Source organism: Eschrichtius robustus, chromosome 18, assembly GCF_028021215.1.
Source record: "Eschrichtius robustus isolate mEscRob2 chromosome 18, mEscRob2.pri, whole genome shotgun sequence".
Classification (NCBI taxonomy): Eukaryota; Metazoa; Chordata; class Mammalia; order Artiodactyla; family Eschrichtiidae; genus Eschrichtius; species Eschrichtius robustus.
In genome coordinates, this window is record NC_090841.1 from 25616374 (window position 1) to 25642973 (window position 26600).

Genomic DNA, 26600 nt, shown 5'->3' on the forward strand with positions numbered 1-26600 from the left:
CTGTCTTTTGGTCTTGTTTGTAGTTTCCTTTGCTTTGCAAAAGCTTTTAAGTTTCATTAGGTCCCATTTGTTTATTTTTGTTTTTATTTCCATGACTCTAGGAGGTGGATCAAAAAAGATCTTGCTGTGATTTATGTCAAAGAGTGTTCTTCCTATGTTTTCCTCTAGGAGTTTTATAGTGTCTGGACTTACATTTAGGTCTTTAATCCATTTTGAGTTTATTTTTGTGTATGGTGCTAGGGAGTGTTCTAATTTCATTCTTTTATATGTAGCTGTCCAGTTTTCCCAGCACCACTTATTGAAGAGACTGTCTTTTCTCCATTGTATATCCTTACCTCCTTTGTCATAGATTAGTTGACCATAGGTGCGTGGGTTTATCTATGGGCTTTCTATCCTGTTCCATTGATCTATATTTCTGTTTTTGTGCCAGTACCATATTGTCTTGATTACTGTAGCTTTGTGGTATAGTCTGAAGTCAGGGAGTCTGATACCTCCAGCTCCGTTTTTTTCCCTCAAGACTGCTTTGGCTATTCGGGGTCTTTTGTGTCTCCATACAAATTTTAAGATTTTTTTTGTCCTAGTTCTGTAAAAAATGCCATTGGTAATTTGATGGGGATTGCATTGAATCTGTACATTGCTTTGGGTAGTATAGTCATTTTCACAATATTGGTTCTTCCAATCCAAGAACATGGTGTATCTCTCCATCCGTTGGTATCATCTTTAATTTCTTTCATCAGTGTCTTATAGTTTTCTGCATACAGGTCTTTTGTCTCCCTAGGTAGGTTTATTCCTAGGTATTTTATTCTTTTTGTTGCAATGGTAAATGGGAGTGTTTCCTTAATTTCTCTTTCAGATTTTTCATCATTAGTGTATAGGAATACAAGAAATTTCTGTGCATTAATTTTGTATCCTGCAACTTTACCAAATTCATTGATTAGCTCTAGTAGCTTTCTGGTGGCATCTTTAGGATTCTCTATGTATAGTATCATGTCATCTGCAAACAGTGACAATTTTACTTCTTCTTTTCCAATTTGTATTCCTTTTATTTCTCTTTCTTCTCTGATTGCTGTGGCTAGGACTTCTGATTGCTGTGTTGAATAATAGTGGCGAGAGTGGACATCCTTGTCTTGTTCCTGGTCTTAGAGGAAATGCTTTCAGTTTTTCACCATTGAGAATGATGTTTGCTGTGGGTTTGTCGTATATAGCCTTTATTATGTTGAGGTAGGTTCCCTTTATGCCCACTTTCTAGAGAGTTTTTATCATAAATGGCTGTTGAATTTTGTCAAAAGCTTTTTTTGCATCTATTGAGATGATCATATGGGTTTTATTCTTCAATTTGTTTATATGGTGTGTCGCATTGATTGATTTGCCTATATTGAAGAATCCTTGCATCCCTGGGATAAATCCCACTTGATCATGGTGTATGATCCTTTTAATGTGCTTTTGGATTCTGTTTGCTAGTATTTTGTTGAGGATTTTTGCATCTATATTCATCAGTGATATTGGTCTGTAATTTTCTTTTTTTGTAGTATCTTTGTCTGGTTTTGGTATCAGGGTGATGGTGGCCTCATAGAGTGAGTTTGGGAGCGTTCCTTCCTCTGCAATTTTTTGGAAGAGTTTGAGAAGGATGGGTGTTAGCTCTTCTCTAAATGTTTGATAGAATTCACCTGTGAAGTTATCTGGTCCTGGACTTTTGTTTGTTGGAAGATTTTTTTTTTTTTCATGTAATGTCTGAAACATTTATATTAACATATTTCCATACATATTTCCATACAAATACAAATATAAGATTTTTAGAAATTTCATGTAATGTCTGAAACATTTATATTAACATATTTCCATACAAATAACCCAATGAAAGTTTAGTATTAGTTGTTTTGTTTGTTTTTTTATACTGCAGGTTCTTATTAGGCATCAATTTTATACACATCGCTGTATACATGTCAATCCCAATCGCCCAATTCAGCACACCACCATCCCCACCTCACCGCAGTTTTCCCCCCTTGGTGTCCATATGTCCATTCTCTACATCTGTGTCTCAACTTCTGCCCTGCAAACTGGCTCATCTGTACCATTTTTCTAGGTTCCACATACATGCATTAATATACGATATTTGTTTTTCTCTTTCTGACTTACTTCACTCTGTATGACAGTCTCTAGATCCATCCACGTCTCAACAAATGACTCAATTTCGTTCCTTTTTATGGCTGAGTAATATTCCATTGTATATATGTACCACATCTTCTTTATCCATTCGTCTGTTGATGGGCATTTAGGTTGCTTCCATGACCTGGCTATTGTAAATAGTGCTGCAATGAACATTGGGGTGCATGTGTCTTTTTGAATTACGGTTTTCTCTGGGTATATGCCCAGTAGTGGGATTGCTGGGTCATATGGTAATTCTATTTTTAGTTTTTTAAGGAACCTCCATATTGTTCTCCATAGTGGCTGTATCAATTTACATTCCCACCAACAGTGCAAGAGGGTTCCCTTTTCTCCACACCCTCTCCAGCATTTGTTGTTTGTAGATTTGCTGATGATGCCCATTCTAACAGGAGTGAGGTGATACCTCATTGTAGTTTTGATTTGCATTTCTCTAATAATTAGTGATGTTGAGCATCTTTTCATGTGCTTCGTGGCCGTCTGGATGTCTTCTTTGGAGAAATGTCTGTTTAGGTCTTCTGCCCATTTTTGGATTGGGGTGTTTGTTTCTTTGATATTGAGCTGAATGAGCTGTTTATATATTTTGGAGATTAATCCTTTGTCCGTTGATTCATTTGCAAATATTTTCTCCCATTCTGAGGGTTGTCTTTTCGTCTTGTTTATGGTTTTCTTTGCTGTGCAAAAGCTTTGAAGTTTCATTAGGTCCCACTTGTTTATTTTTGTTTTTATTTCCATGACTCTAGGAGGTGGATCAAAAAAGATCTTGCTGTGATTTATGTCAAAGAGTGTTCTTCCTATGTTTTCCTCTAAGAGTATTATAGTGTCCAGTCTTACATTTAGGTCTCTAATCCATTTTGAGTTTATTTTTGTGTATGGTGTTAGGGAGTATTCTAATTTCATTCTTTTACATGTAGCTGTCCAGTTTTCCCAGCACCACTTATTGAAGAGACTGTCTTTTCTCCATTGTATATCTTTGCCTCCTTTGTCATAGATTAGTTGACCATAGGTGCGTGGGTTAATCTCTGGGCTTTCTATCTTGTTCCATTGATCTATGTTTCTGTTTTTGTGCCAGTACCATATTGTCTTGATTACTGTAGCTTTGTAGTATAGTCTGAAGTCAGGGAGTCTGATTCCTCCAGCTCCATTTTTTTCCCTCAAGACTGCTTTGGCTATTCGGGGTCTTTTGTGTCTCCATACAAATTTTAAGATGATTTGTTCTAGCTCCGTAAAAAATGCCATTGGTAATTTGATAGGGATTGCATTGAATCTGTAGATTGCTTTGGGTAGTATACTCATTTTCACAATGTTGATTCTTCCAATCCAAGAACATGGTATATCTCTCCATCTGTTGGTATCATCTTTAGTTTCTTTCATCAGTGTCTTATAGTTTTCTGCATACAGGTCTTTTGTCTCCCTAGGTAGGTTTATTCCCAGGTATTTTATTCTTTTTGTTGCAATGGTAAATGGGAGTGTTTCCATAATTTCTCTTTCAGATTTTTCATCATTAGTGTATAGGAATGCAAGAGATTTCTGTGCATTCATTTTGTATCCTGCAACTTTACCATATTCATTCATTAGCTCTAGCAGTTTTCTGGTGGCAGTTTTAGGATTCTCTATGTATAGTATCATGTCATCCGCAAACAGTGACAGTTTTACTTCTTCTTTTCCAATTTGTATTCCTTTTATTTCTTTTTCTTCTCTGATTGCCATGGGTAGGACTTCCAAAACTGTGTTGAGTAATAATGGCGAGAGTGGACATGCTTGTCTTTTTCCTGATCTTAGAGGAAATGATTTCAGTTTTTCACCATTGAGAATGATGTTTACTGTGGGTTTGTCATATATGGCCTTTATTATGTTGAGGTAGGTTCCCTCTATGCCCGCTTTCTGGAGAGTTTTTATCAGAAATGGGTGTTGAATTTTGTCAAAAGCTTTTTCTGCATCTATTGAGATGATCATATGGTTTTTATTCTTCAATTTGTTAATATGGTGTATCACATTGATTGATTTGCGTATATTGAAGAATCCTTGCATCCCTGGGATAAATCCCACTTGATCGTGGTGTATGATCCTTTTAATGTGTTGTTGGATTCTGTTTGCTAGTATTTTGTTGAGGATTTTTGCATCTATATTCATCAGTGATATTGCTCTGTAATTTTCTTTTTTTGTAGTATCTTTGTCTGGTTTTGGTATCAGGGTGATGGTGGCCTCATAGAGTGAGTTTGGGAGCGTTCCTTCCTCTGCAATTTTTTGGAAGAATTTGAGAAGGATGGGCGTTAGCTCTTCTCTAAATGTTTGATAGAATTCACCTGTGAAGCCATCTGGTCCTGGACTTTTGTTTGTTGGAAGATTTTTAATCACAGTTTCAATTTCATTACTTGTAATTGGTCTGTTCATATTTTCTGTTTCTTCCTGGTTTAGCCTTGGAAGGTTATACCTTTCTAAGAATTTGTCCATTTCTTCCAGGTTGTCCATTTTATCGTCATAGAGTTGCTTGTAGTAGTCTCTTTGGATGCTTTGTAGTTCTGCGGTGTCTGTTGTAACTTCTCCTTTTTCATTTCTAATTTTATTGATTTGAGTCCTCTCCCTCTTTTTCTTGATGAGTCTGGCTAATGGTTTATCAATTTTGTTTATCTTCTCAAAGAACCAGCTTTTAGTTTTATTGATCTTTGCTATTGTTTTCTTTGTTTCTATTTCATTTATTTCTGCTCCGATCTTTATGATTTCTTTCCTTCTGCTAACGTTGGGTTTTGTTTGTTCTTCTTTCTCTAGTTCCTTTAGGGGTAAGGTTAGATTGTTTATTTGGGATTTTTCTTGTTTCTTGAGGTAGGCTTGTATAGCTATAAACTTCCCTCTTAGAACTGCTTTTGCTGCATCCCATAGGTTTTGGATCATCGTGTTTTCATTATCATTTGTCTCTAGGTATTTTTTGATTTCCTCTTTGATTTCTTCAGTGATCTCTTGGTTATTTAGTAACGTCTTGTTTAGCCTCCATGTGTTTGTGTTTTTTACATTTTTTTCCTGTAATTGATTTCTAATCTCGTAGCGTTGTGGTCAGAAAAGATGCTCGATATGATTTCAATTTTCTTAAATTTACTGAGGCTTGATTTGTGACCCAAGATGTGATCTAACCAGGAGAATGTTCTGTGCTCACTTGAGAAGAAAGTGTAATCTGCTGTTTTTGGTTGGAATGTCCTATAAATATCAATTAAATCTATCAGGTCTCTTGTGTCATTTAAAGCTTGTGTTTCCTTATTAATTTTCTGTTTGGGTGATCTGTCCATGGTGTAAGTGAGGTGTTAAAGTCCCCTACTATTACTGTGTTACTGTCAACTTCCTCTTTTATAGCTGTTAGCAGTTGCCTTATCTATTGAGGTGCTCCTATGTTGGGTGCATATGTATTTATAATTGTTATATCTTCTTCTTGGATTGATCCCTTGATCATTATGTAGTGTCCTTCCTTGTCTCTTGTAACATTCTTTATTTTAAAGTCTATTTTATCTGATATGGGTATTGCTACTCCAGCTTTCTTTGATTTCCATTTGCATGGAATATCTTTTTCCATCCCCTCGCTTTCAGTCTGAATGTGTCCCTATGTCTGAAGTGGGTCTTTGTAGATAGCATATATATGGGTCTTGTTTTTGTATCTGTTCAGCAAGTCTGTGTCTTTTGGTTGGAGCATTTAATCCATTCACGTTTAAGGTAATTATCGATATGTGTGTTCCTATTATCATTTTCTTAATTGTTTTGGGTTTGTTTTTGTAGGTCCTTATCTTCTCTTGTGTTTCCCGCTTAGAGAAGTTCCTTTAGCATTTGTTGTAGAGCTGGTTTGGTGGTGATGAATTCTCTTAGCTTTTGCTTGTCTGTAAAGCTTTTGATTTCTCCATCGAATCTGAATGAGATCCTTGCTGGGTAGAGTAACCTTGGTTGTAGGTTCTTCCCTTTCATCACTTTAAGTATATCATGCCACTCCCTTGTAGAGTTTCTGCTGAGAAATCAGCTGTTAACCTTATGGGAGTTCCCTTGTATGTTATTTGTCGTTTTTCCCTTGCTGCTTTCAATAATTTTTCTTTGTCTTTAATTTTTGCCAGTTTGATTACTATGTGTCTCGGCATGTTTCTCCTTGGGTTTATCCTGTATGGGACTCCCTGCACTTCCTGGACTTAGGTGGCTATTTCCTTTCCCATGTTAGGGAAGTTTTCGACTATAATCTCTTCAAGTATTTTCTCAGGTCCTTTCTCTCTCTCTTCTCCTTCTGGGACCCCTATAATGCAAATGTTGTTGTGTTTAACGTTGTCCCAGAGGTCTCTTAGGCTGTTTTCATTTCTTTTCATTCTTTTTTCTTTATTCTATTCCGCAGCAGTGAATTCCACCATTCTGTCTTCCAGGTCACTTATCCGTTCTTCTGCCTCAGTTATGCTGCTATTGATTCCTTCTAGTGTATTTTTCATTTCAGTTATTGTGTTGTTCATCTCTGTTTGTTTGTTCTTTAATTCTTCTAGATCTTTGTTAAACATTTCTTGCATCTTCTCAATCTTTGCCTCCATTCTTTTTCCAAGGTCCTGGATCATCTTCACTATCATTATTCTGAATTCTTTTTCTAGAAGGTTGCCTATCTACACTTCATTTAGTTGTTTTTCTCGGGGTTTATCTTGTTCCTTCATCTGGTACATAGCCCTCTGCCTTTTCATCTTGTCTGTCTTTCTGTGAATGTGGTTTTTGTTCCACAGGCTGCAGGATTGTAGTTCTTCTTGCTTCTGCTGTCTGCCCTCTGGTGGATTAGGCTATCTAAGAGGCTTATGCAAGTTTCCTGATGGGAGGAACTGGTGGTGGGTAGAGCTGGCTGTTGCTTTGGTGGGCAGAGCTCAGTAAAACTTTAATCCTCTTGTCTGCTGATGGGTGGGGCTGACTTCCCTCCCTTTTGGTTGTTTGGCCTGAGGCAACCCAACACTGGAGCCTACCTGGGCTCTTTGGTGGGGCTAATGGCAGACTCTGGGAGGGCTCATGCCAAGGAGTACTTCCCAGAACTTCTGCTGCCCATGTCCTTGTCCTCACGGTGAGACACAGACACCCCCTGCCTCTGCAGGAGACCCTCCAACACTAGCAGGTAGGTCTGATTCAGTCTCCTGTGGGGTCACTGCTCCTTCCCCTGGGTCCCGATGCACACACTTCTTTGTGTGTGCCCTCCAAGAGTGGAGTCTCTGTTTCCCCCAGTCCTGTCAAAGTCCTGAAATCAAATCCCACTAGCCTTCAAAGTCTGATTCTCTAGGAATTCCTCCTCCCGTTGCCGGACCCCCAGGTTGGGAAGCCTGACATGGGGCCCAGAACCTTCACTCCAGTGGGTGGAGTTCTGTGGTATAAGTGTTCTCCAGTTTGTGTCACCCACCCAGCAGTTATGGGATTTGATTTTATTGTGATTGCGCCCCTCCTACCATCTCATTGTGGCATCTCCTTTGTCTTTGGATGTGGGGTATCTTTTTTGGTGAGTTCCAGTGTTTCCTGTCAATGATTGTTCAGCAGTTAGTTGTGATTCTGGTGTTCTCACAAGAGGGAGTGAGAGCACGTCCTCCTACTCCACCATTTTGAACCAATCTTCTCTGGTTTTGTATTCTATGCAAAAAATATCTAAGCCTTGCGTGGTCTTATTAAGTATATGGAGATATTTTGTCAGATTACTCTTTCACTGAAAATAAAATGATTTTCTAAATCTTAATATGTACCCTTTTAATGATCATCAAGCTCATTTCAAGCATACATTTCAATTTATAGCCACATGTACATGCCTTATTTTTAAAGAACTTTTAACTCTGAATCATTTTTGGCCTTCACTTAGCATGGAATAAGAAATTTTTACTGAATTAAGTGACAAATTAATGGTTCCTTTTTTAAAGATTCAAAGAAAAGGTAGTATGATTAAAAAGTAAAGGCTTATTCTAAAAAATTTGTCTGTGGTTTTGTACTTTAGCTTTACTATATTTGTTTTTGCAAGTTATTTTATTTAAATGTAACTTTAAATAAAATGGAATCTAAACACAGAATAATTCCATTAGAAGTCAGAATAGTAGCTCCCTTGGTAGGGGTAATGACTGAAGTCGTCCATGGGAGTTTCTGAGTGTTGGTGATGCTTGGGTGCTGGACACACACGTGTGTTCAGGACTAAGTGGCACATTTATGTGAACGTTTCTGTAGGTATATTATATGGCAAGTCAAAGTAAAAAAAAAAAAAAATTAACGTCCTAAAATAGACCCTATGAAACTTGCCCTGTACAACTTACAAGCATGTGACTGGTAGTACTGTGTACTATTTATTATTTGATTTCAAATTTAGGAGAATAGAATGAAAAAATTGATGGATTGCTCCATTGTTTTTCCTAAATCCTTCCTATACTGTAATAGGAATTTGATATTAAATTGCTAAGTATTTACCAATTCAGGGGAAAAATATGTAAACCCTAATTATATTTGCCATTAAAGTAAAAACAGACTAGGACCTTACCTTCTGAGTTTCTGAAATGTGAAATCTTTTTCTTTTCAAAGTATATTTTAAACATCATATTAAAGACTATCTTTTAATAAAATTAAACATAACTCACTCCTAAGTAAAGCATTCTTCAAATTTGCTTGTGTGGTCGGTAATATATGGCTCATTATTTTTTCCTATGACTTTGAAACAGGAAGAAATGTTTATTCTTCAAATTAATCCTTGACAGGTTGCCTCTGCCAGAGCAGACCTTCATGGGCTATTGGACAATTGGTCAGTCAAGAAATGGAATGCAAAAACTATTGTGTCCAGCAGAAACTCATCATATAGACGTAAAGGTTGATATCATTATTTCTTCATTAGAATATTGAATGTTATCGATTTTTCTGTATCTTCCCTGGAGAAAATCCATTCAGTCTCAGAAATGACTTGTTCTGATGTTATTTTAGAATAGATTAACTTCTGCTCTAATTCTTAAGCCAGTCGGGCCTCTGAGGGACTCAATGTAGGTAATGGCTAATGGCCAGTAGAATTCCTAAGAGCTATCCTGTATTTCAGGAAAGTCAGATAGGACGGTTACTCCATTATATTTGTTTTCGTGAAAAAGGGCAAAGGAGTATCAGTCACTAGTTGCAATAGAAACCCATCTAGGTTTGACTGTGGGGAATTAGATGCTTATAAAATCATTAGAAAGGACAGGAGGAACAGAGTCAAGGGACCATTGCTGGACTTTTGGTTTCAAGATGAGTGTTTTTGCTTCTGCTACCACCCCTGTTGTGGTAAACTGCATAGTAAGGCAGGATCAGTAAACTTTTCCTGTAAAGGGCCAGATAGTAAATATGTTAAGCATTGTGGCCATACAGATTCTGTCACAACTACTCAACTTTGCCATGGTAGCAAAAAAGCAGCCTCAGACAGTACATTAACAAATGAGTGAGACTGTGTTCTGGTAAAATTTTATTGACAAAAGCAGGGAGATGGCTCAGACTTGACCCGCCATAGTCAAGTTTGTCTTGACTAGGCCACAGTTTGTCAACCCTTGTAAGCAGAGCATAGAATCTGACTGCTCATATTTGTCAGAGCCTCCTTATCTGCTCTGACTGCAGGAAGATGGCCCCTGCCTCTCATCTGCCTTCCAAATCTCATGCAATTGCATTTAATTGGCAGAACCTAAATCACATCCAGTCTGGCCTCTGAGGGACTCAATGTAGGTAATGGCTAATGGCCAGTAGAATTCCTAAGAGCTATCCTGTATTTCAGAAAAGTCAGATAGGACGGTTACTCCATTATATTTGTTTTCGTGAAAAAGGGCAAAGGAATATCTGTCACTAGTTGCAATAGGCGTATGAGGAATGTAGTTTTTAGTCTTCTAGCTCCTAAGATACAGACTAGATAGAAGGGGTGAGAGCGCCCATGGATGGCAAAATAGTAAATATCTAACCCAAACATTTTTGATTAATTAAGGACTGTAAGGGCATGCAAATCAATGTTCAAGAGTCAACTGTATTTACAAAATTATTCTCCTAGTTTGGACAGCTCTGGGTCCCAATACTTGAAGTTCAAAACTTGCTCTTGGCTTAGGAAAGAATGAAGGAACGAGAACTCCTATGGGATTTTACATCTGCTATATTTTGTGAGTAAAAAGAAAAGAAAGTGAGAAATAAGATAGCACATGTGAAAGCATTTATAAATGCAAGTATATGGTATTATGATTGTTATAAGTATCATGCTAGTCAGTAAAATGAGAAGAGGTATATCAAGATGTGGAATATTTGAATTGAAAATCTGTATTTTGGAAGAACTTTGGCTTTTCTACTTTTTGCTAACTACCCAAATGTCTTAACTCATAACTATTTTTTGTAGGGTCCAGCACTTATAAACATACAGGAGTATCCAATAGAAAGACATGAAGGAAGATCCCAAACCTTTACTGAAGAATGTGCCTCCTGGAAGTTACCATTGGATGAAATTAACTTAATCTGCGACATCGCTACATCACATGGTATGTCAGTTTATTCTTTTGATTTTTCCTTCCTGCACTGATTTTTTTAAAAGCAGGATCAAAATAATCTCTAGACATCAAGAAGTCTATGATAGACTCAGTAACTGTGTCATTCTTGGATTGAATGGCAATTATATGTAATTTAGAAATAATTTCCTATAACAACCTAACAAAATACTATTGTGAAATCCACATAAGCACTGCTGAGTTTATATGCATGTGTCTGCTTCTCATTACAATTGTAGCACAAAGTTAAACACACCCAGGCGTGTGCTAAAAATAGAAGAGGGAAAGAAAAAGGAAAAACATTGGATTTTTTTGGCTCGGATTCCAGTTTGGTGATTGCATGAACCCTGAAAGCAGGGCTGGAGGATTTGCAGTCATTAAACCTCTCGTTGTAAAGAATGGCAAATAAAGGATGTGAATTTTTGGCATCTACGTCTCTGGACTGTTGCCATTACCTACTGATTCATTCAGTGTGCCCTGGGTACTTTTTGGCAGAAGTTTTCAATTGATGGCAGTTACTAAGGTGATATAAACAGAAGTGATGGCAGGGGAAAGGGAGAAATTCTCTAACTTGTCTACAATGGAGATTATTCAGGCAAAAATTCGGAAGCAAGTTTTTGTTCATGTAAGTTCTGTGGATGTTTTCTCCAACATCAGCTATGTTGAGTAAAAATATGTGCTTTTAAAATGTACAGGGTTTTTGTTGGTAACAGACTGGTGTTCCTATTAAGATATTTTACATTCACTAGTAGAGAATAAGTATGAATCTTACGGATAAAATTTGAACTTTGCCCTTGTCTCATATTTAGAGATTGTAAGTAAGTATGCTGTGATCCTCTGCCCCATGCCAGTGACAGGTGTCATTAAACCTTGTCACAGTCTCACAATTCTCAACACAGCATTCCAAGCAGCCACTGTGAGCCAGTCAGAATTGGTCCTTAAAAATGAAACTCATTTTCTGTCCCTCACATAATTTAACCCTCTATTTTAGTATTGTCCACATTTGCAAGCTAGGTTTTTGTGTTGTTTTTTATTTCTTTGTTTTTTTACCTATTCTGTATTGGTGAGAGAAAAGAACATTTTCTTGGGTTAGCATCAGGGTTAAATATACATATATATATGTGTACATATATATATATGTGTGTGTACATATATATATATGTGTACATATATATATATATATATATATATATATTTGAGCCAAAGACCAAACAGCACTTAATGCCTGCAATAAGAGAGAACAATTGTAAGTTCGTGAAGTACATTTCTATTTATTTATTTTTTTTTACATTTCTATTAATACTGTTATTATATTCCCTGGTCCCTATACTATGTACAAAGGTGCTCAATAAATGTTGAATTGAACTTATTTGTGCTGATAGTAGAAGCATTAAAAAGATTCTTAAATTATAAGTTGTGTGATTCTATCTGATATTTAGAACTGTAGCGCACACACACACACACACACACACACACACAGTTCACATTGTCTCCTAAATAATGTCTTCTTCTGCCCTTCCATTGATTTGTGTTTCTTATCAATGTTAGCTTATTTAAATTTACCATATCTTTATATATATTTAAGTTTTCTATATCTTTATATATATTTGGTCTTTATGTGTAGACATGACATATACATGCACACACACATACACTATATTTTTTTTCCAGATTTTCATATCTTGTGCCTTAGTTTTGGGTTCAGAAAATATGACCACTGTAAATAGATACCTGGATAATGAGTGATGTTAATAGCGTTTATTATACAGAACCAGCTTAATCCCTTGCTTCAAGGTTCCCAGAAATAGAGATTATGGGAAACATAGTCCAAAGCCTGGCTTCTCTAAGGGAAGCCCTCAAACCAACAGCAGTGACATCTCCTGGGAGCTTGTTGGAAAGGCAGAGTCTGAAACCCCACCTCAGACCCACTGAATCAGAATCTGCATTTTCATTAGATCCCCAGGTGATGCATATGCACTTGAAAGTTGAAGAAGCACTGAAATAGAATTCAAAAAATGGACCTAGTCAAGTACTAGTTTGAAAAGACAGAGATTTTGTAATAATAAATACACAAATACGAAAAAAGATAATTTGGAAAATAAGATCCATAGAGCTAAGAACAAAAAATGGAGTTACTTATTTACTAGAAAAGCCTGAAGATCTAGTAACTATCTGGGAAATGCCGGATTAGCAGATAGAAGATGCTGACCAGCTGTTGTCCATCTGAGCCAACAATAAAATAAGAGGAAACAGACTTTTATTGAGGCATAAAATACTTTCATACAAGGAAGAATTTCCTGACATTGAGGAGTGTTAAATATTTAACGGTGTTAGCATGAGATGTTATAGAATTCTTTGGGGACCAGATACTTACTTCCAGGAATAGGTAGGTGTGGCCCAATGTACAGTTACAGCAGGTGCGAAATTGCTTCTCAAAGTGCTCTTCAACCTAATCAATCCATTTGCAGATCATCTGCTGAGTTCTGATTGTGTGCTGTCTCACGATTCAGTTTTCACTGGACCTTTTGACCAGTCAGAAAATCTATTGCAGACCATGGAATTAACACTTTTTTGTCATTTCAGAAAATGAGGAAAATACTCTCTATGTAGTTGCATGCAATCCCGTTTCCTTATACTTTATGAATATGACTGGGAAAAGCGGCTACTTTGTGGACCTTTTTGACATCTTCCCAAGAACGGCCAGTGGAGTCTGGCACCCATTTGTGACAGTGGCACCACTGGGAAATCCCCTCAAGGGTCAAGTGATTCTCCATGAGCAGCAGGTAATGACATGGTCTAATTATGCCCAGGGAAATTGATGCAAAGGAGAAGGCAAGAGTGTTTTTCAACCTATAACGAAAAATATGTGCTTTCATAAAGATTGACTAAAAATATGTGCTTTCATAAAGATTGACTAAAAATATGTGCTTTCATAAAGATTGACTAAAAATATGTGCTTTCATAAAGATTGAGGACAGGGGCTGAAGGACGGGGTCAGGAGTTGTATTTTATCAGTACCACAAGGCAGGCTAATATCTTCCTCTCTGAAGAGACTTCTCAACCTCAGGACTAATGACATTTGAGGCTAGATAATTCTTTGTTGTGAAGCTTACATTCTCTTTGGGGAGACAGACAACAAACAAGTAAGCCAACAAATAAATACCAATTTCAAGTAGTGATAAGTGCTGTATAAAAATAAGGTAAGGTCCTAAGGAATGATGGGGGTAGGGTAGGAGGAGATGAAAGGGTAAACAGTACTCAAAAGAGTGCTCAGATATCTCCCCTTAGGAGATGACATTTTACCTGAAACCTGAATGGCATTCTTTATGTGGAGATAGCCATGTAAATATACTGAATGGAATTATCTTAGTCTGTTTGGGCTGCTGTAACACAAGTACCATAGACTAGTTAGCTTATGAACAGAAGAAATTTATTTCTCACAGTTCTGCAGCCTGGGAAGTCCAAGATCAAGGCACTTGCATATTCAGCATCTGGTGAGAACCCACTTCCTAGACAGCTGTCTTTTCATGGTAGCCTCACATGGCAGTAGGAACAGGGATCTCTTTCGTGTCTCTTTTATAAGGGCACTAATCCCATTCATGAAGACTCCACCTTCATGACCTAATCATCTCCATAGGCCCCACTTCCTAATACACTGGGGCTTAGGACTTCAGCCTACAAATTTTGGGAGGACATCAGGCCATTGCAGGAATACACTGAGATTCTTTAGTATCTAATGATGCTCAAGTTCCAACCATCACTACTATTGTAAGACAGCACTAATGAAAAGTACAGATGCCCAGAGTCAGGCTAAAAGTAATTCCAAACAGAAGATATAGATCAAAAGACAGTCTGTGTTTCAATTAATGAGAATTCTCCAGGTCTAAGTTAATCTGTACTATCCAATAGAAAGGACTACAATGTTTTTGCAGACCTATTACCCACCTAGTATCTACCAAATAGTATACTAAGCATATTATTCATTCATCAGATATGTATCATGTGCCAACTATTAGGGATACTGCCATGAACAAAACAACAAAAATCCTTGTTCTCAAAAGCTTACATTCTGGTGCAAAAGGTACACAATAAGCAAAGTAAATAATTACATCTTAAGTCAGAAGATGAGAAGCAAGGGAGAGTAAAATAGAAGGCTGGGAGGAAAGTTGCCTTTAAAACAGGGTGGGCGGGCAGGGATTGCCTAACTGAGAAAGTGATATTTAAGCAAAGATCTGATAGAGGTGAGGGAGAGAAGAGATATCAGGAATAAGAGAGTTCTAGGCAAAGGAATTATAAGTTCAAAGGCCCAGAGGCTGGAACATGCCTCTCCATCTTTAAAGAAGCGTGGTGGGGAAGACTGAATGAGGGGGAGGGTATAAGGAGGTGAGGTCAAAGAGGTCACTCAGTGGGTTGGGTCAGGGACGTGGTGGAAGGGTGGGGAAGCAAATGTGTAGAGCCTTGTAAATCATTCTAACATTCTGCGGCCTGACTGTGAGGAAAGGGGAAGGTCTTAGAGGGTTTCAAGCAGAGGAGAAGCAAGATCTGACTTATATTTTTAAAGGATTTCTCCAGCTCCTCTGTGGTGAATAGTCTGTAGGTACTAAGGCAGAATGAAGGAGATTGATGAAGAGATTTTTACAATGATCCAAGCAAGAGATCATTGCAGTTTGGAGGAGGATGGAGGTCATAAGTAATGATGGATTCTGGATATATTTTGAAGGTGGGACCAACAGGATTTCCGAACAGATCAGATATATGAGGTGAAAGAGAGTAAACTAAGGTCAACTTTAAGATGTAGGGCCTGAGCAACTGAAAGGATAGACCTGCCATGAACTGAGATGAGGAAGGAATTGATTTGGAGGGGAAGATTAGATGTGTGATTAAATTCGAGATGCCTATAACATATCCAAGTAGATGATTCTGGTGTTTAACGGAGAAGTCAGAACAAGAAACATACTTTGGGGCATCACTGGCATATAAATGTTATTTAAAGTCATGAAACTGAAAGAGATCACTAAGGGAATGAATGTGGGTGGAAAAGAGAAGTCTGAGGACTAAGCCCTGGGGCAATGAAATATTAAGAAATGAGAGAGGTGAGGAGGAATCAACCAAGGGGAACTGAAAATGAGTGCCCAGTGAAGTAGATGGTTACACCAGGGTGTGGTATCCCAGAAGCCGAGTGATGAATATCTCAGGGAGGAGGATCAATTATTAAATGCTGACAAATGTGTCAAGGAAAAGATTACATATATTATTCCGTGTTATTCTTCCACAGGCCCAGCGAGGTAGCTTTAGCAATATTTACATGTGAGAAAACTAAGTCTCAGTAAGTTTAAATAACTTGCCCAGTAAATACATGGTAGAACTGAGGTTCCAACCAAATTGGATTGACATCACCAGAATTAAACTTCATCCATGCTGTCACTCACTGCAGAAACGTGGGGAAAAGAATAGTCTGAAAATTTTTTTAAGTATTCATAATAGGAAAATATGGAAAAAATGTAATGTTGTTACTTGTTAAGTATTTAAACACACTATGAGAGTAAGGCGTTACCTAGAAACAGTACTTTTAGACTGTTTCTAATCAAGAATAAAAAATTGCATAAGTAACACAGCAGTATTTCGTTGAGTAAGTAAGTCAACTTTAACTTTAGGCTTTGCCTAAATAATTATCTTAAATTCTGAGTTAATAAAATTTTTTCTGGTTTTCACAATTTTTTTCAATATGGCTTTCTCCTAGAAGCAGAATTTATCAATATCCAGCTATTGCTTATAAAGGTTTGTGTACATCACATTGGAATAAAGGTTTTACTTTATAGATTTCCAACAAAATACTAATGCCATTGAATTGAATTCTACAGCCAGAAGAATCTGTCATAAAAAGCACATATCTTGGTGATTTTTGATTCAGGAAACCAATCAAATTTAAATAGGAGTCTAAATTTGGAGTATTTATTCAAACAATCTTGCCAGACTTTCAGGTGTCAGATAAACTGTCAAATTTACCTATACCAATTCTTTAAAACTATGAGATTTTCAGGTTCTCAGGAAGTATTTTATTTTCTCAAAAGATCCAGTTATTTGGCAACATTGCTGACCAATACCATGCTCGCTTATAACGACTTTCATCAAAGAAAATCTGTTTTTCAGTGTAAAGATGTGCTTGACTTGCACAGCCCGCACTTTCCCTCCTGGCATTCTTGCATGCTACCTGGTTTATCCCTTGGACCAGTTTCAACAGTTTTCCAGAAGGGTACCTCAATGCTCTGAGCAGGCACGCACAGCTGATCAGGATACTTTCGCTACCTGTACTCTGAACTGCCTCTTCTTTTCCCAGAGAGGATATATCAGCTGTCTGTTTTATATTATGTCCCTGCTAGGATATAAGACCTCCTTAATTCCAAATGAACAGCATGTAACTGTAAAACTTAACAAATGATAAATAATTGTAATCGAATAAAAAATATGTGCACTGCCATCAGTTCCTTCTCCCCCATTCTGCCCTGACAATGCAGCTAAAATATCATGGAGAAGTACTTCCATTAATTCATCTCTCCCTTGTCTTTATAAAGCTTGGCAACAGATACATTTCCCTGGTTAGTTTAAGAAGTTGTTCAAAAATTCCTGGCTAAAATAAAATCTTAAGTGAGGAAAGGGAAATTTTGCCATGCCTAAAAATAAAACCTCCTCCCCCCACCCGCCCCATGAGATGACTTATTACATCTGTACAAAGTTTAGAACTTCAGACTTTAGGACATTGAGGTCATCCAGAGGTTACTTTTCTCCCAGTCAAATACAAACATAATAAAATTGCTCACTCGCTTCTCCTCCCTGCCCCCCTTAAAGGAGAGCCAAAACCACAGTTACATGTACTCATGTGTGATGCAGAATTCTATTTTTGAACTCAGACAGACTATATCATTAGTCATTTACAGAAGGAAACCATTAACATCTAAAAGGATGGAGCAGCAGAACTCCTTCATGTTGCCAATTGCTTCTAGAACTAATTCTAAATACAGCAGTGGCTGGAAACATATATATGTGTGTGTATATAAACATATATATATATATATATATGTTTTCTGTTACTTAGAAAGATACAGTTTTTCAGTTCACTTATGCAAAGTTATGAGTATACAAGTATTAGACCCTAAAAAGGAAGAAAAATGCAAAACTGTACTCATTTTTCTGTGTAATCATATCTGTTTAATCATCTGCTTATTTCTTCTACTTAATCATATTTTGGGATCAAACATTATTTTTAGGACTTTCTGTTGCTTAGAAAAGTTAATATTACCCCAAATTGCTTAAGTGCTAACAATTCGTGTTAATGTTGTACATATTTATCGCAAGAGAGAGTTTCTCCTTTAAAAAATACTTACTCAAAAAAGATTTAATCTAGAATAGAGACTGTAAATTTTTAACTTATTAATACATTTTCTTAAGGGAAACTTTAAGGGTTTTCCTTAAGGTTTTCATCATTTTCAAACTTTCAAATGCCAGGAATGGTGCTTCATATATGACATGTTGATTTTAAAAAGAATATTACTAACACACATTCTTAATGGAGAATTGCATATTATACAGCATGATGCATTCTAAGAGTGTTTATGGAAAAATTTAAGCGTTGTCAACATGCTTGGTAGAAAATTTTAATACAGCCAAGATTCAGAGTATATGGAATAAAGGAGACTTTGGAACAAATACTACTTTAATTCTTGAGCACTTCAGTAAAATTGACTAGTAAAATAAATTGAAACCACACTATGAGGTCTCAGATTTGCAGATGAATCATTTACCTACTTACATTTCTTTTTATTTCTCTCTAACTGGATTATGTAATAAAGGGCAAGGGTCATGGTTAATTCATCATTGTATTCTCCTTTGTGCTTTAAATATAAGCTGCTCAATAAATGTTATGGAACAAATGAACAGACTTTTCATGTTTTGTATATATTTTGCAAAATACATATTAATTCTTCGGGTGCTTTGTGATTTTATTTTCCCCAAAGAAAGTTCTTGAAATGAAAAGTTCCTAAGGGTAAGGATAACTGAAGGGGCCCAAAATTTAAAACAAAACAAAATAAATAAGACAAAACAAAATAAACAAAAACAAGAAAGAAAGAAAAGACAATTGCATAACAAGGCCTGACAACTTTCTGGTGCCTTTTTGTAAACGTGTTAGTCTAATCTTCAAATGTCTTTAAATTTTAATGAAAAGAGCCCACTTCTTTGCATCTCTTTAAAATATTTAATCTTTTCTGGCTTTCTCAATTTTAAATTCTTATTTCATGTGTTTCTGTTCACTTATTTTAATGCCTAAGGTTAATTTTTTTTTTAATTTTTTTCTTGAAAAAGTCCTCCTAATTACTGAGAGATTATTACTTCATTTGCATAACTGTGATTAATGCTGCTGGAGCAATCTCTTGTCTGTACGTTATTACAGCACCAGCTATGAAAGTTCTCAAGCTTAGTGAATGTCAAGATGAAACACTCATTACTAGCTGGGTTCTTGGGGTCCTTGATATTTTCTTGCTAACCCATCTTTATAACATGTACATATTTTCTGAGTTGAACCTGGATTCGTGAAAAGAATAAATGAGATTCAATTATGCACAGTGTAAGAGAGTTTTCAACAGAACATTCTTTAAGTGTAATTTTGATAAAAGTAAATGGGCTTTTAAAATTATCGATTCTCTTAATTTCCTCATTTGTATGTAATAAAACAGAAATCATGGTTAAACGAGCCTATATTTACAAGGCGATGGTTTTAAGATAAAATCTTCAAAGAGAAGATTCTGCATTACATAATTAGAAATATCTTCATTAAACCATCTAATACTTTAAATTCTGTATTAGGGAAAAACATTTAGTGTCTTCATGGTGTCTCTTAAATATTTCAGTATTGTCGTCTTCCCTTTCGTTTATTTATCACTATTGCCTTTATTCCCAGGCTGCCAAGAGGCTGCTGCTAAATAAATAAATAAATAAATAAGCAAACACGCAAACAAACAAACTGTTCTCTTTATTTCCAGAGCAATGCCATCCTGTTGTTGGATACCACTAGCCAAGCCCTTCATCGTCTCATCTTACCTTCAGAAGAGTTTACACTTAAGAAAACTTCCTGGTGGAACAAGGAGGAAGCTGTAAGAAATACCCAACTTGTCCAGCAAATTGCCAAGGATTTTCCATAGCTTTGTAACCATAAAAATGCATGCCTGCCCATCCCTTGCGGTGCCTTTTGTTTGCTATAATGCACAAGAGAATTCTCTTATTATACACTTGTAAATTTTAATATGATACAAATAGGTAGACATAGATACATATATAATTCAATATCAATGGCTTCTTTTTGTATCCATCATAGTCACATGAAGACTTGTCAGGACGCAACTCACAATAATAGGACATCATGAGCCATTTGAGTGTGGTAATCATGACAAATCCCTAACATGCACTTTAATAGTCACTTTAATAGTTTTCCAGTTATGAGTTTGTTTGGATTTATGTAATGAACCTATGAGTGCAACAGCTGATTGTATTTACTAGATAAATAAACGTTTTAGCTTATTAACTAAATTAAACTAGTAAACATTTTGGCTAACCAACGAGAATTTTTTCTGCCATTTAGAAAAAGGTAATGGATATAAAATAAGGCTTACCCTCTGCCCTGCACAACAGCATACTTAGGTCTTGAAAGACCACGAAGAAAAGAGTTTAAATGTCATAAATATATCCAAATCTAAGAAACAAAATATTTCCTACGTATTTATGCTATGGTACAAGTTCCACATTGATCACCAGATAGCATGTTTATTTCTAACCAGTATTTGGCATTTTTTTTTAATATTCTTTTTTTTAATATTTATTTATTTATTTGGTTGATTGTGCTGGGTGTTAGTTGCGGCATGCGGGCTCTTAGTTGCGGTATGTGGGATCTACTTCCCTGACCAGGGATCAAACCTGGGCCCCCTGCATTGGGAGCGTGGAGTCTTAACCACTGGACCACCAGGGAAGTCCCCTAAAATATTATTCTAAAGATGTTTTAGTGCACAGTTCACAATTAATTTTGAAATATATTTTAATCTATGTTACCGTAAGAGTCTTGGGGTGGATAAAGAGGTAGCTTCTCAGAGAATTAACATGTTTTACACGTTGAAGAACTTTATTTAAGGAAAAGCAGCTGAATAGACATGAATGCATCTGACACATTTAAAGTGAATATTTTGTTTTGTTTTGTCTTTAGGAAACTTACAAAATGTGTAAAGAATTTGCGCACAAAAACTGGCTAGTATTCTACAAAGAAAAAGGGTGAGCTCTTTGTTGTAGAAGATTTAATCTGGGATCCTTATTGTGTCCATTCTGTTTCCTCCTTTAATTATGCTTGTTTATTGTAAAACTAATGTAATAAAATTAGAAATATTTTATTCTAAAAGTATCTTATCCCACATTGCAGAACATTGAAAAACAGACATAAGAAAAGACACTGCCCGTAATTCCGTATACAACCACTACTAGCATGGCCGCTCTCACTTCTCATTTTTAATTCTTATGCATACCTTTACATAGTTTAGAGTTTTATATATCTATTTTCTCAATTAACATTTTTCTATGTTATTATCTAGTCTTAAAAACATTGTTTTTAGGGTTGTATAACATATCATGAAATGACTGTGCCATGGTTACTCAACCAATATCCTCACCATTTCCTTTCAGAGAGTTTTCTTTTTTTTTTTTTTCAGGAACACCCTGGCTGTGCTGGACGTTCTAGAAGGGCGAACTCACACCATCTCACTTCCCATCAACCTCCAGACAGCTTTTCTCGTAGCAGAAGACAAATGGCTTCTGGTGGAGAGCAAAACACATCAGTGGGTAGATCTACATGGCACCTCATGGAGTGTGCTTAGTTATCCAGCATCCTTACAGCTCTGTCTTCCTGTGTCTGTCTTTTAACAATTTCTGTATTTGGCAGCATCTCTATAGGTGAAACTCCGAAGAAGAAGGGACGGGAAAATTTAAATAAATTAAATGTAACTTCGCAGAGTAATTATAAAAGTGTTTCAGGGCTTCCCTGGTGGCACAGTGGTTAAGAATCCGCCTGCCAATGCAGGGGACACGGGTTCGAGCCCTGGTCTGGGAAGATCCCACATGCCGCGGAGCAACTAGGCCCGTGAGCCACAACTACTGAGCCTGCGCGTCTGGAGCCTGTGCTCCGCAACAAGAGAGGCCGCGATAGTGAGAGGCCCGTGCATCGCGATGAAGAGTGGCCCCCGCTTGCCGCAACTAGAGAAAGCCCTCGCACAGAAACGAAGACCCAACACAGCCAAAAATAAATAATAAATAAATAATAAATTTTTTTTAAAAAAGTGTTTCAGAAGATGACCTTGAAATTAACAGTGAAAACATAATGACTTTTACAACTGATCCATATTTCTTTAGGATTTTTCCTGTTAGCACACTGAGAAGTCACTGTATTCTTGCCAAACTAGAGATACTTCAAAATAGATTTTTAGTTTATCCTCTCTTCAGAGGGCCACAGTCTCCATCCAAATGCTGTTGCTTTTTTGTAACTTCACAGAATCCACCCCTTAGAAGCTGCTTCTTCATTTTATCTCGTGTGCTCTTATTTGGTTATGTTTATGTTTGTGTTGCTTCTTCCACTGGACCGTACACTTCTTGATGAAGAGGACATTATGTACACTAGGCATAAGTGGGGTGCACAGTAAATTTTGAGTCACCCTCCCTCATACATTACATCTGCTGGCTTCATGCAGATTCTCTGCCCCTCTGCTGACAAGCAGAAGTGACCTGCTGCAAAAGATTCCTGGCTATATATATATTCCTATATTAGAAATCTTACAGACAAGTAGATCAAGGGAATTACAGCAGTGAGGGCTTCTGTCCCTTAGCTGGTCACAAATCAGAGGTTGGGCTTCTTCTTACTTGCGGATCAGTCATATTAACAGCAGGCTCCATGATAGTACGGATGTGTTTCTTTAGAGTCGCTTTTTTTTTTTTTATGGCCCTTCCTCTTACAGGAAGTATTGGATTTTCAGTTCACATTTATTACTGCACTGTTATTATGCACTGCTCTTATACAGTGTTAAGAAGTTATTTTTAAAATTCATGATGAAACTCTGAAACTGTAAATTATACTCAGAATATAAAAAAGAGGCTTTGGTGGGGGGCGGGCAGGGTATGGGAACTCTGATTTTTCCTAGTCTGGCCTCATAGTTATTAGAAAAAGAAAGACTTTTCACTTAGATGTTTTGTTTGTTTACAGGAAATATCTTTTAACTAAGCCTGCACACATCGAATCTGAGGACAGTAGGGTTTGCCAGTTGTATGTGCTGAAAGAGGAGCTGCCTAGCACGGGGTTTGGAGTCACACAAGGTAAATACTGTGTTCTGTGTGTTTGTGGCTGTATGGGTACATGCCTGCATACATACTGTCCTCTAGAATCATTTAAGGACAATAGTATCGACATGTTAACTTTATAACAAAAAAGATATCTTTGTCACTACACTGGAAACAGTAAATAAGAATCTATCGTCTTTTAAATTCTGTCTCTGAAATTTTTAAACTAACAAGTCAGAATGTTTACATATATGTAGGTTCCAAGTCTATTTTAGGATTGCATCATTTCTTTTTTACACAGGCCATCAGTATTTCTACTTTATTCATCACAGTTTGGGGGGGGTGAAAAGTAATTATGAAAAAATTCTAAAATATACCATTGCTAAGACTGGTTTGGGCCAGTTTCACCTCTTTCTGCAGAGTGCTATTATATTAATCTTGATTGCTAATAAAAATTTGAATTCTTGAATAAATACTTGAAATCACTTTGAGAAGATGCCATGATTGTGAAAACTGAGTTTTCTCAGACAAAAAGCCATGAGTGTAATTGGAAGCGTTTTCTATTTTTTGATTTGTGCTTTTCTGTTTGAGTTGGTGAGAATGAAATCTTGCAAAAATTAATTCCTGGAGCACTTCAGGGGCATATGGTGTTTAATGTTTCTCTGACACTTTTTAGAAACAGACTTCAGCATACCTCATAAAATTTCAAGTCATCAACTATCATCTGAAAATCTGAGTTCAGCTGTGGGACAAAAGATTGCCTCTCCTAACCGAATTCTCTCAGATGAGAATAGTTATGCTACAGTCGTTGTTGGTTTCCCAGATCTCATGGTAAGCATAAATTTCTTAAATGATTGAATAACTATTTCTTCCCCCCATTTTGGCCTATACTCTATAAGCCTATTTGAGGGGTAATTAAAAACGTAATGATTTTCTGGTAAACATTTCACATCAACCTTCTGTTTTCCAGACCAGTCATTAAAAAATGCATTCTATATGGTTTCATTGCTTGTTAAAAATTAACATATACATTGTAGTGCAATTATATAATTTAGTAAAGGAAAACCAGTATTCTCCATACATGGGAGTTCATGTGACAGGTAAATACTTAACATACTGACAGTGATTTTATATCATGCTGTCTTAATGTGTGCTCATGTCATCTGTCAAGAGGGACAATTTGAGACTAACAAAATAATATTTCTTCTAGAATTTTTTAAAGTGAAATATGTTGGAGTCTCATTACTGTAGGTTAAGTTTTTCAACGCTCATGAACACTAATTCACTTTCCATTGAGTTTTGCTCTGATTTATATCTTTGCTGCATCCAGATTATACTATAAATGCTGGTGGTCTCAATTTAATTTGCTTTTAAATGGATCCTTCTGCTGTTATTTACTATGATCTGTAAAGAAGAGGCTATTCATAATTGACTTTAGGTGAAACTAGGTACCATCTTCCCCTGATGGAAATGTGGGAACATGAAATATAAAGGTTATTTCAGCCCAAGTTGCCATCTAATAACCTTAGATGTAACTCCATGTGTTTTGATTAAACATTTAATTTTCATAATTTCCTTTGTAGCTTTTAGGTGGGATGATAGAATCACTTAAAGATAAAAAATATTGGCTCTGCTTAATAGTACACCAGTCTCACATGCCTCAAAATTTTAATGTAATTAATGAATGATGAGTACTTCAGGGTATAAGACTTTTGAAATCCAAAACCCGATGGATAATGTGTGGTTTAGGACTTTGCCTTATGTCTTCTTAATTATCAAGTAAAAAACATTTGCTGTGGATTATATATCTGAAAATGAAACATGTTGTTGGAATACAGCATCTACGGCAGCCTTGATTAAATGAAAGAGTTATGTTTAATATGCTTTCTACAATGCTTGCTGCTATCAGTAGAGAAAATACTGGAGCTACTTTTCTGAAGGTGGAACTGTTTTAAAAATTGATCTTTTGATTGAAGAAATTAGTATAGAAATATAATGTCACTATAAAAAGGTAAGAAAGCTGAGTATAAGGTAATGTTTATATTGACCCTCTAGAAATCCTTTGTAGACTGTAGGACTAGTGACCTTGTTAAATTAAAAGCTGCATCCCCTATATTTATTACCCACATATCGGAGATGTTCATGAATTTTTGTTTGATGATAGATTAGATCATTCAGTTAGACAGCCTTTCAGCATTAGATTAGATCATTCAGTTAGACAGCCTTTCAGCATTTTATGAGAGCAGTCATATTTTTTAGACCCCAACACAAGTCAGGCACTGTACTATTCTAAACCATTTTATACATGATAATTAATTTTTACAACAATTGCACAAGGTTTTATAGATAAAGAAACAAAAACAGAGAGGATGTATCCCCCAGGCCACAAAGATATTGAATAAGGGAGCTGGGATTTGAGCTCAAGGGTGACTGTCCCTCAAATGCATATCCTTTCTACTATATACTACAGTGCCTTTCTGACTTTATGTGAATTTCTTTTGATTCTTCACAAAACTATTCACAAAAGGGCATGTCATCTCTTTTTAACTTTTTATAGCATTATCAAAGGCACCTAAATTATTATGAACTTATTATAACTTTCTTAACCTACTACCAGATGGCTACAAAAACCGACAGCAAGTATCATAGTGAATCCTCAATAGTGAAACGTTAAAAGCATTTGTTTCGATATCAAGAGTAAGACAAGGATACCCACCACTTCTCCTAAACATTGTTCTGAGCATCTTAGACATGATCCATGAGAAATTTTTTTGATACTTTGACTTTCCTCAAAATTAAAAACCTCAGGCTTCCCTGGTGGCGCAGTGGTTGAGAACTGCCTGCCAATGCAGGGGACACAGGTTCAAGCCCTGGTCTGGGAAGATCCCACATGCCGCGGAGCAACTAGGCCCGTGAGCCACAATTACTGAGCCTGCGCATATGGAGCCTGTGCTCGGCAACGAGGGGGGCCGCGATAGTGAGAGGCCCGAGCACCGCGATGAAGAGTGGCCCCTGCTTGCCACAACTAGAGAAAGCCCTCGCACAGAAACGAAGACCCAACAAAGCCATACATACATACATACATACATACATAAAAAGAATGTAAGCAGACAAGAATAGCATTAAAAAGAAAAAAAAAAAAAAGCAAAATAATTAAAAAAAAAAACCTCGGGCTTCCCTGGTGGCGCAGTGGTTGAGAATCTGCCTGCCAATGCAGGGGACACGGGTTCAAGCCCTGGTCTGGGAAGATCCCACATGCCGCGGAGCGACTAGGCCCGTGAGCCACAGTTGCTGAGCCTGCGCGTCTGGAGCCTGTGCTCCGCAACAAGAGAGGCCGCGATAGTGAGAGACCCGCGCACCACGATGAAGAGTGGCCCCCGCTTGCCGCAACTGGAGAAAGCCCTCGCACAGAAACGAGGACCCAACACAGCCAAAAATAGATAAATAAATAAATAAATAAAATTTTTTTTTAAAAAACAAAAAAAAAACACCTCCACTCTGTAAAAAAGACACTGTTAAGAGAATGAAAGGACAGTCTACAGGCTGGGAGAAAATATTGGCAAATCACATTTCCAACAAAGGACTTGATCCAAA

At 36.8% G+C, this 26600-nt stretch overlaps 1 protein-coding gene across 4 annotated transcripts in view; it reads left to right on the forward strand.

Annotated features, from left to right (window-relative positions):
• The window catches only part of VWA8 (von Willebrand factor A domain containing 8), a 372416-nt gene that overhangs the window by 227810 nt on the left and 118006 nt on the right, over window positions 1–26600 (forward strand). For all 4 annotated transcript variants that reach the window (XM_068526337.1, XM_068526340.1, XM_068526339.1 and 1 more), the window contains exons 27-34: window positions 8871–8979; window positions 10505–10643; window positions 13233–13432; window positions 19685–19795; window positions 20896–20960; window positions 21392–21517; window positions 22933–23042; window positions 23683–23837. In XM_068526337.1, coding sequence (XP_068382438.1) covers window positions 8871–8979; window positions 10505–10643; window positions 13233–13432; window positions 19685–19795; window positions 20896–20960; window positions 21392–21517; window positions 22933–23042; window positions 23683–23837 — 1015 coding nt within the window. The remainder of the gene's footprint in view (window positions 1–8870; window positions 8980–10504; window positions 10644–13232; window positions 13433–19684; window positions 19796–20895; window positions 20961–21391; window positions 21518–22932; window positions 23043–23682; window positions 23838–26600) is intronic.